The following is a 10,921-nucleotide window of genomic DNA, read 5'->3' as shown; positions in this document are numbered from 1 at the left end:
TTCATACAACACTGCTGCTGCTGCTAAGTCGCTTCAGTCATGTCCGACTCTGTGCGACTCCATAGACGGCAGCCCACCAGGCTCCCCCGTCCCTGGGATTCTCCAGGCAAGAACACTGGAGTGGGTTGCGATTTCCTTCTCCAATACATGAAAGTGAAAAGTGAACGTGAAGTCACTCAGTCGTGTCCGACTCCTAGCGACCCCATGGACTGCAGCCTACCAGGCTCCTCCATCCATGGGATTTACCAGGCAAGAGTACTGGAGTGGAGTGCCATTGCCTTCTCCAAGGTAGAAAAAGATGGGCCTTCGAGAAAGGGGATCCTGCAACCTCCACTCTTGGCTAGGTCTAGTGGGCCAGAGAAAGAGCTGAAGGTGCCCAATCCCACTAGAAGGAGAGAGGAACCACGAAATGTATGGCATTTCCTACAGTGGAGAGGGGGAGGGAGTTCCTTAAGTCCAATGTTTTTGGTTGAGGAACCTTTTTTTCAACAAAATTCATCCTCTTTTGCATTTCTTTAAGATTTTAGTAAAGGCTTCTTGTATAAGAACAGTATATGCTGATAAAAAAGACATACAGGCGTACCTCAAGAAATATTGTGGGTCAGATTACAGACCACAGCAACAAAAGGAACATCACAATAAAGCAAGTCCAAGGAACTTTTTGGCTTCCCAGTGCATATACAAGTTATATTTACTCTACAGTGTAGTGTATTAAGTGTGCAGCAGCACTGTGTTACCAAAAAAAAAGTACATACCTTAATTTAAAATGTGTTGGCCAGAAAGTTCATTCAGGTCCTTCCCTAACATCTTACAGAAAACCTGAATGAACTTTTTGGCCAACAACATTTAATTGCTAAAAATGCTGATCATCATCTGACAATGCAGGACTGCCACAAACTTTCAATTTGTTAAAAACAACAATATCTGTGAAAGCATAATAAAGCCGAGTATAACAAAATGAGGCGTGTCTGCATGTGAGCCAGCCAAGAACAATTAATTTCTCACTCTATATCATTAGACAGACCTCCATGAAACTCCCATGAATAAAAATAATTAACAAATTTCTAACCCTTGGAAGGGGAAAATATCCAAATACACTTAAAATGATGAGTAAAAACCTTAAAATAGATAAATTATATGTCCCAACAGAGAAAACTTCACAGAAATTATCAAGAAAATAATGATATTAATCATTAAGTTCTGCTTTTTTCCAGCTACAGAATACCACTAACAGATATGGAATATGGCTCTATTAACAGTATGGCTCTATTAACACAATTTAAGAGTCAAGTCACTGGTCTTTTTCTTCCTCAGAAAGTTATTACTCTTTCACTCACTCCTATACTTTCTTGATCTCCTTTACTTTTACCACTCTGTTGACCTATAGAAATATCCATAACCTAGTACCACTGAGTTTCTGCTACACTGCCTTCTTCCTCATACATGAAACAATTTCCTTCTCTTAGACATGAACTTGCCTTACTGTACAGCCTTGGATAAAGAGTAAAACCATATTCTAAAAGGAGTTTTGCAATCTAATAATAATAGGGAAGTATACACCAGTACAGCTAAAAGTATAGTTTACTAGTCTAATTAAGAATATCTGCAATTAGAGATCACCATTCTGTGTGAAGTAAATCAGAAAGAGAAAAACAAATACCATACAATAACACACGTGGAATCTAAAATATGATAAAAACGAACCTATCTATGAAAAACAGAAATAAAATCAGGGACACAGAGAACAGTATGGTGGTTGCCAAGGGAAAGGGGGTGGGAGAGGGCAGGAGTGGTAGTTTGGGATTAGCAGATGCAAACTGGTATGTCTAGAATGGATAAACAAGGTCCTACCGTAGAGCATAGGAAACTATATTCAACATCCTGTGACAAACCACATGAAAAAGAATGTACATATACGTATAACTGAGTCACTTCAGCTGTCCAGAAGTAATCAACACAACCCTGTAATCCAACTACACTTCAATAAGAAATAAATTTTAAAAAAGAATATCATATTTTCCTATCCCATTGCCTCAACTCCTTGATTAGCACAGGAAATTAAGACTAAACTGAGCTTGCTGATGAAGTTCAACAAAGAACATACTGGTCCTTTTTGCCCTCCCCTGAAATCCTCCTTCCCTAATACTCCCAACAAACATGCACACACACTCTTTTCTATGTCTTCTCTTCAGAGAGTATGAATATGTATGTACATATACATACAATTAGGATCCACTGTATCCATTTTCACATTTCAGTAACAGCTCCCTCCTCATCTTAAAGAATACAATAAAACTTACCATGTTCGACCTGATTCTTAGGTTACTTTCAATCAAGTTTATATTTTGAGATCCCCTTTGCACCACACACAACATATTTTTAAAAGAACATTAAAATGAGAGAGCCATGCTCAAAAATAAGATAAACAGAATAGAAAACAGTTCTAATGAGGTGGATGAAACTGGAACCTATTATACAGAGTGAAGTAAGCCAGAAGGAAAAACACCAATACAGTATACTAACACATATACATGGAATTTAGAAAGATGGTAACAATAACCCTGTGTACGAGACAGCAAAAGAGACACTGATGTATAGAACAGTCTTATGGACTCTGTTGCAGAGGGAGAGGGTGGGAAGATTTGGGAGAATGGCATTGAAACATGTAAAATATCATGTATGAAACGAGATGCCAGTCCAGGTTCGATGCACGATACTGGATGCTTGGGGCTAGTGCACTGGGACGACCCAGAGGGATGGTATGGGGAGGGAGGAGGGAGGAGGGTTCAGGATGGGGAACACATGTATACCTGTGGCGGATTCATTTTGATATTTGGCAAAATTAATACAATTATGTAAAGTTTAAAAATAAAATAACATTAAATTAAATTAAAAAAAACAAAACAAAAAAAGAATAGAAACAAAGTTGAAGCACAATACAATAGGTGCCATTAGAACTGCAAGTTACTCCTATGTTTCAGGTCCCAAAGTGGGTGGAGGCAGCTCTATCACCAAGAGTACAAAGGCTTAAAGGACTTCATTTGATGCAGAGTACTAGAGAAAGGCAACTACTTGAAATCTAGATCTGGGGTAGTACTTCCCAGACCTTTTGGGGAACAAAAATGCAACTTTACCAGCACTTTCAGCACCATATGTTCCCTTTTCCCAACCTGAAGAAAGAAAAATTTCTGCCAATTCTTTACACTAGTTAATTCTTAGAAAAGTCAAGAACAGAACACCTTAAGATAAAAAATCAACTTCTAAAACTAAAAATTAGTTGAAAGTATGTATTTACTAGATAAAACTTCATTCTTAAGTATACTGCTATAATTAAAGCAACATCTAATAGTAACCATTATTTCTGATGAATACCAGTGAAATTTCTAAACTCTGAAACTTGGACAAAAACTCAAGAAAATCTTAACCATGGTAAATACAAAAACAAACAAACATTAAAAATATGACAGCAGAAATTCTCACCTGTGTTTTGACTGCGACCTTTTCCTTCGAGAACGGGATTTTGAGCTAGACCTGGATTTTGAACGAGTGTGGGAACGAGATCGACCGCCTTTTCTTTCATTGCTCTTTCCAGACTCTGGGAGGAAAAAACCACTTTGCAGTGTAAGCTCAGAACAATTAAAGATCCCAGTTAATAATCAGGCACAAGTGGAATGTACCACATATAGTGCAAGGGGCCTACTCTCTGTACATCCTCCTCCTGTGCAATTATCCTTCAGAAACATCCAAGAAAGTCATTGCATAAACTCGTTGAGTGCAGCCACCCTGCAGCAGTACATATAAACCAGATGATTATAAACAGCTGTTCGTAGTATTTTGTTGCTGCCATAATGTACGATTATAACATGTCTGTAATTCCTATGACAGTGATTTTAAATCCTTTTTCCATTTATTTTCCTAGAATTGAAGTTTAAGTTCTGAGTGCTAATTTGAAAATTTGCTCAAATGTAAACCATCTAGACATTTTTAGGTTGGATTTTTATAGTTAGCAACACAAAAGATTGAAGAGATGTTCCTTTACCTTGCTAAAATAGTCTCTATTTTTCCTAAATTGTGGTCTCTGTTGTCTATTTTTAAAATTAAAACTTTGAAGGAAAAATGAAATCTGCTTAATCGTAACATTTAAAATATATTTATTCTTGTCTTTAGTCTCACAAATAACATTTATACTTTGCTTTAAGCAAATCAGTTCTGTACACTGATTTTGCTATTAAAATATAAAGAACTGATTTAACTCAAGCTAATGTACCTCAATTCAGTATCATGGAAAAAGACATTTGTGCTAAATAGTTCTTCAACCTTTGGTGCTAGTTAAGTCACTTACACTTTGAGTTTCAGTCTTCTTATTGTAAAATGAAGGGACTGAACAGATAATTTCTAAAATTCCTTTCAGTTCTAAGAGTCTATGATCATCAACTATGACCTATGTAACAACGCTGTGGCCTTACCTGGTTCGATAGCTGCTGAGATAAAGGACTGAGCCTCTCGTACTCGCTTCATTACTTCTTCTAACTCCTTAGCTGCAGCCTGAGGTGTCATCTCAGGGGGTTTTACTATTGCATTGTTGGAGTGATTTATTCTAAATTAAAAATATTAGCATATCACAAATACACACCATATTTTACAAAACCTGAAACAATTAACTGCTTATAAGGTATACATATTTACAAATCTGAGGACATCTCAAAAGCACATGAAGAATAATATAGCTAAATATAGAATAACCAAAACCAACCTCAAAACCATGATTCATCTCATTTCCATCTGCCATCATCTCTTGCTAACAAAGGCAAAAGCAAGGGGAAAATAAAAAGAAAAACTGAACCCTAGCTAACTTCTTTGACAACCTGAACAGACCAGGACAACAGCTTTACCACACAGCTTAGAATTAAAATACATTAAAATGGTAACACCAGTATTAAAATGAGTCATTTCTATTCTTAGATTATAAATAACTCTCCCTTCATGGCTAAGAGTGGTTTCTCTGAGGTACATAAATGAATTTGGTGTGTCTCACTTTAGCATGGTGAAAAGACAAGCATTCACTAAGAACATCATTTCTTATCCTCTAATAGCAGACTCCTGACCAAACTGCATAGTTAAGATCGTTATCTACAGAATTCAAATAAAACTGTCACCTCAATAATCTACATGAAATAGAATTTCTGGTCTTGAGTATCTAAAAGGTTCTATCAATTTTTCACTTTGCAAACAAGAATGCAAGCAAGCCTTAAAATGTTTAATTTTTAAACATTTCTGAGATTCTGGATTTACCAAAATTCTATTTCTATATTACTGTAAATTCAATTCATATGTTAGACTGCCCATTAGTCTATCATAATAATGTAAAACTAACCTGACTTGTTAAAGCCTATGGAAAAAGAGCTACAATCAATATGTATGGTATAAATATGCTAGTATTAAACTAGACCTTATAAACTAGAAAGTAACATGTCTTCAAATGCGACTTTAAAAGCTAAAACGGTAAATATCTCATGTGTTTCATTTATACTTAACACAGTCTTCCTTTCCACAAATTGCCAATTACTATTAAAAAGAAAAAAAAAACTTAATTACATAAAAAACACTTAAAAATTTTTCAGAATCATTAAAATTTCTTTGTTTAGTGTTTCTTACTTCAGTGGCCTGTCTCCAAACATAACTCCATTAAAAGCAAGGGCCCTTGGTACAGAATTTTGGTCTGCAAATTCCACAAAAGCAAACCGAGTTGGCTGAGTCTCATCACCTGCCATCCGAACAAACTTCACTTCTCCAACTTGTTTAAAAAATTCAAGTAGCTGATCAGCTGTGGTTGTCTGAAGAAACAAAGTAACAGTTTTAATAAAGTATATTCTTCTTAAAAAAAAATCTGGTAAATATTACTTTACCAACTGATATGATTTTTAAGAAAGGGGAAAAGATAAAAGGTCCCAACACTCGATTTCTTCTTCTATTAGTTACCTGGGAATTCAAATTGCCAACATAGACTGTTCTCCTAATTTCATCAATTTTAGAAGGATCCACATTCCCCATCAGTGGTGGCTGTGGTATCTCTCCAAGGGTTGCAATGTTGGGGTCTAGGGCTGCTGCTGGTATAGCTCCCAAACTGCTAAGGGAAACGCCCAGCTATAAAAAATAAACATAGCAGGTATTTTCTGTTAGTGTCAAAATTACCATTATCAAGAAATCCAAAGAGGAGATAATGTATACATATAGCTGGTTCATTTTACTGTTCAGTAGAAACACATTATAAAGAAACAACACTCCAATAAAAGTTCACTTAAAAAACAAAACAAGCAAAGAAAGAAACATTACCAGCCTCTTGTCTTGAAGAATACTGATCAATTCAGTAAGACTGGGAAGAGACTAGGAACTCCTAATTTAAGCCAGGTATACATCTGAATTAATCAGAGTAAGGTCACAGTGGTTTTCAATGTAACAAGAATGTATTTCTTAATGTATTTCTTAACTATCTGGGTATTTTAATTCTAAACTTAACATTAAAAACAAACAGTGAATTCTTACTATTTTTTTTTCTATTAAATGGTAGTTTTAGTAATTGAGAATTCTATTCTTTTCTGTTGACCAATCATGATACAATGATATTAACTGAATAATAGTTACATAGTCACAATAGTAAAAGATCAGTTTTCACAATCAATAGCCAGACAAAAAGTAAAAGATAATTACAACTGCAAGCCGTAAGGGAAGCTTGATTAACTTAACAATATAAAATAATTACATACAACTTGGGGGATTAAGTACAGTGACGTGCTGAGTGGAAGTGTGTACGTGCATATGTTCTCATCTGTCCAGCAAGTCTGTCTTTGGTTGGTGCATTTAATCCATTTCCATGTAAAGTAATTATCACTATGTATGATCCTATTTGGCCTTTTACACAGTTCATGATGTTCTCATGGCAAGTACACTGGGTGGCTTGTCATTCCCTCCTCCATGCTGAAGCTGAAGCTACAGTATTTTGGTCATCTGACACACACAGACGACTCACTGGAAAAGTCCCTGATGCTGGGAAAGATCAAGGGCAGAAGAAGAGGGTGTCCGAGGATGAGATGGCAGGATGGCATCACCGATGCAATGAACATGAACTCAGGCAAACTCCAGGAGATGGTGAGGGACAGGAAGGCCAGGCGTGCTGAAGTCCACGGGGTCACAAAAAGTCAGATAGGACTGGGCGAGTGAACAACAGTGATCCTATTACCATTTTTTTTTTTAGCATTTTCTTAACTGTTTTGCATTTATTCTAGTAGGTCTTTTCTTTCTCGTGTTTCCTGCCTAGAGAATTTCCTTTAGTATTTGTTGTAAAGCTGGTTTGGTGGTGCTGAATTCTCTTAACTTCTGCTTGTCTGGAAAGCTTTTCATTTCTCCATCAAATCTGAACAAGAGTCTTGCTAAGTAAACTATTCTTGGTTATAGGTTCTTCCCTTTCATCACTTTAAATGTATCACACCATTCCCTTCTGGCTTGTAGAGGTTTCTACTGAGAAATTAGCTGATAACTTATGGGAGTTCCATTTTATCTTATTTGTCATTTTTCCTTTCTTTTACTATTTTATCTTCGTTTTTAATTTTCATCATTTTGATTACTATGTGTTTCAGTGTGTTCCTCCTTGGGTTTATCCTGCCTGAGACTCTTTCTGCTTCCTGGACTTGGCTGACTACTTCTTTTTCCATCTTAGGGGAACTTTTCAGCTATTATTTCTTCAAATATTTTCTTAGGTCCTTTCTCTCTTTCTTCTTCTGGGACCCCTATAATGAGAATGTTGGTGCATTTAATGTTGTCCCAGAGGTCTCCTAGGTTGTCTTCATTTATTTTCATTTGTTTTTCTATATTCTGTTCTGTGGCAGTGATTTCCACTATTCTGTCTTTCAGGTCACTTATCCATTCTTCTGCATCAGCTATCCTATTAATTCCCTCTAGTGTATTGTTCCTCTCGGTGTATACTTTAGTTCTTCTAGTTTCTTGGGAAACATTTCTTGCATCTTCTCAATCTTTTCTTCCACTCTTTATCCAAGATCCTAGATCATCTTCACTATCATTATTCTGAATTCTTTTTCTGGAAGGCTGTCTATCTCCACTTCATTTGCTTGTTTTTCTGGAGTTTTACCCTGTCCATTCATGTGAGACAAAACCCTCTGCTTTTTCATCCTGGTTAACTTTCTATGGTGTGGTTTTAGTTCTAGCCACTGAGGTATTGTGTTCTTGCTTCTTCTGTCTGCCCTCTGGTAGATGAGACTAAGAGGCTTGTACAAGCTTCCTGATGGGAAGGACTGGTGGCAGGAAAAACAGGGACTTGCTCTGGTGGGCAGGGTCATGCTCAGTAAAATTTTAATCCAATTACCTGCCAATGGGGGTGTTTGCGCTCCTTCTCTGTTTGTTGTTTGGCCTGAGATGACCCAGCCAAACATGGGCTCTATGGTTGGGTTAATCATGACGTCCAAGAGGACTTACACCAAAGGACCCTTTCCAGGACTGCTGCTGCCTGTGTCCCCATCCCCATGGCACGCCACTGCCAATCCACACCACCACAGCAGACCCTCCGACACTAGCAGGCAGATCTGGTCAGTCTCCTGTGGGGTCACTGCTCCGTCCCACGGGGTCTTGGCATACACAAGATTTTGTTTCTGCTAAGAGTGGAGTCTCTGTTTCCCCCAGTCCTGTGAAGTCCTGTAATCAAATCCCACTGGCCTTCAAAGTCAGATACCCTGGGGAATCCTAGTCCCTTTGTTGGATCCCCTCGCTGGGAAGCCTGACGTGGGACTCAGAACCTTCACAACAGTGGGAGAACTTCTTTGCTATTACTATTCTCCAGTTTGTGGGCTGCCCACCTGGTGGGTATGGAATTTATCGTCATTGTGCCCCTCCTACCATCTCATTGTGGCTTCCTGTCTTTGGATGTGGAGTATCTTTTCTTGGTGGGTTCCAGCGTCCTCCAGTGGATGGTTGTCCAACAGCTAGCTGCAATTTTGGTGCTTTTGCAGGAGATGAGTGAATGTTCTTTTACTCTGCCATCTTGAACTGGAAACCCTGTCAATTCTTACCTATTTGCAGTAGTTTTTAGTTTAAACATTAAGAAACATGCTTTAGTGTGAATTTAAACTTAAAAAGATAGATCTGAGAATCTGAAAATGAAACATTCTACAGAATCATGAGAAGACTTTTTAAGAAACAAAAACACGCTACTTTCATTTTCACCTCTGCAATTTAAGTCAATTAAGTTAACCAACTATATATTGTTATACTGTTGCAAAACTACTAAAATTTTAACAATGCTTTCTAAAGGCAAAACTACTAGTTTATGAAATCAGTATCACTTATGCTTGTCGTAGCAACCCATGTGTGATCTTTTTAAAACATCAAATCAAGTTTTATCTCTGCTTAAAACCCTTTAGAATAAAATTCAAACTTCCTTCTGTGGCCTAAAGAGCCTTACATAAGCAGTGCCCTTACCTGCCCCTCTAATCTCAAAACAACTACTACCCTACCTCCTTAAACCCCTACCCTGCCACCAAACCATTCCGTACCTTGAACACACAAGTTTTTCTCACTCAGGGCTTTTTACCTGGCATTCCATCTACCCTAAAAAGCTCTTCCCCGAGTTTCTGCTGGCTGAACTCTTCAACCATCAGGTCAGTCATCCTCTCCAAGTTTTCCCTGACCTTATGGAGAGCCACATTTCCTCTCTACTGCATCACTGTTTTTTCCTTCATAGTTTTTATTAACATAATCTGTGGTATCTTGCTGCTAACAGACCTTAGATTTGTTGCTATCATCATTTCCAATTATCATAACATTGTAGAAAATATCTTTAGTTCAAAACGCATGAATGATCTAGTCTCTCTCCACATGTTGCCTCTAATGACACTCCTTTTTCTCCTATCTCACCTCTGATAGTCTAACATTCAGATGATTGAGGGTCCCACCTTCAATTTTTTCCTACTGTGCAAGAGAATTATTATATAAACTAAGCTAAATCACAAGTATGGGTCTTGTTAGTTCTGCATGGATTTAAAACAGACTTTTCCAGGTATTCCTTCTCCACTGGGACGTATAATTATAGATCTGGAGTGGGATTTTCCAAATCATCTAACTCAAGCCCTTTGTTTCTCAAATGTAAAGACCATTCAGTCTTTTTTTCTTCAGAAAACTTTTTTTGTCTCTGTCTTCTTTGCACTATACCATTCTTCAACACTTGTGCCATTTGACATGGTAACCATCGATTACACAGAGCTATCTGAATTTTAATTAGAATTCAGTGCCTCAGTCACACCAAATTTCAAGTGCTCAATAGCCACACGCTGCTAATGGTTTCTATACTACATGGTAGAGATTCAGACATCTCCATCATAGCAGAAAGATCTACTGGATATGGCTGCTCTGTAACAATACAACTACCCTTCTTTAGATTAGTCTCTATTCTGGCCCTGGTCCAAACAACCTAAATATTGGGTTAGCCAAAAAGTTTGTTCAGGTTTTTCTGTAAGATGTTATAAAAAACCCACACAGGGGGAGGCACCAAGATGGCAGAGGAGTAGGACGGGGAAAACACTTTCTCCCCCACAAATTCATCAAAAGAGCATTTAAACGTCGAGTAAATTCCACACTTCTGAATGCCGGCAGAGGACATCAGGCACCCAGAAAAGCAACCCAACTCTTCGAAAGGAGGTAGGAAAAAATATTAAAGACAATAAAAGAGACAAAAGAGGGAGGGACGGAGTTCCGTCCCGGGAAGGGAGTCTTAAAAAGAGAGAAGTTTCCAAACACCAGGAAACCTTCTCACTGCCGAATCCGTGCCGAGCTTTGGAAGCACAGAGGGTAACATAACAGGGAGAAAAAATAAATAAACATTAAAACTCGCAGATTGCGAGCCCTACGGTAACTCCCA

At 37.7% G+C, this 10,921-nt stretch overlaps 1 protein-coding gene across 6 annotated transcripts in view; it reads right to left on the bottom strand.

Annotated features, from left to right (window-relative positions):
* Window positions 1-10,921, bottom strand: part of SREK1 (splicing regulatory glutamine/lysine-rich protein 1) — a 48,690-nt gene that overhangs the window by 16,596 nt on the left and 21,173 nt on the right. For 5 of the 6 annotated variants that reach the window (XM_010845543.1, XM_010845544.1, XM_010845546.1 and 2 more), the window contains 4 exons: window positions 5,980-6,144; window positions 5,656-5,834; window positions 4,467-4,597; window positions 3,481-3,595 (listed from right to left, as the gene is read on the bottom strand). In XM_010845543.1, coding sequence (XP_010843845.1) covers window positions 3,481-3,595; window positions 4,467-4,597; window positions 5,656-5,834; window positions 5,980-6,144 — 590 coding nt within the window. Of the gene's footprint in view, window positions 1-3,480; window positions 3,784-4,466; window positions 4,598-5,655; window positions 5,835-5,979; window positions 6,145-10,921 lie in introns of all 6 variants that reach the window. The other variant, XR_825727.1, reaches the window with a different exon arrangement.

This window comes from Bison bison, unplaced genomic scaffold, assembly GCF_000754665.1.
Source record: "Bison bison bison isolate TAMUID 2011002044 unplaced genomic scaffold, Bison_UMD1.0 scf7180017864218, whole genome shotgun sequence".
NCBI classification, from domain to species: Eukaryota; Metazoa; Chordata; class Mammalia; order Artiodactyla; family Bovidae; genus Bison; species Bison bison.
The sequence above is the reverse complement of the archived record's forward strand: the minus strand, read 5'-3'. Positions and strand labels throughout refer to the sequence as shown.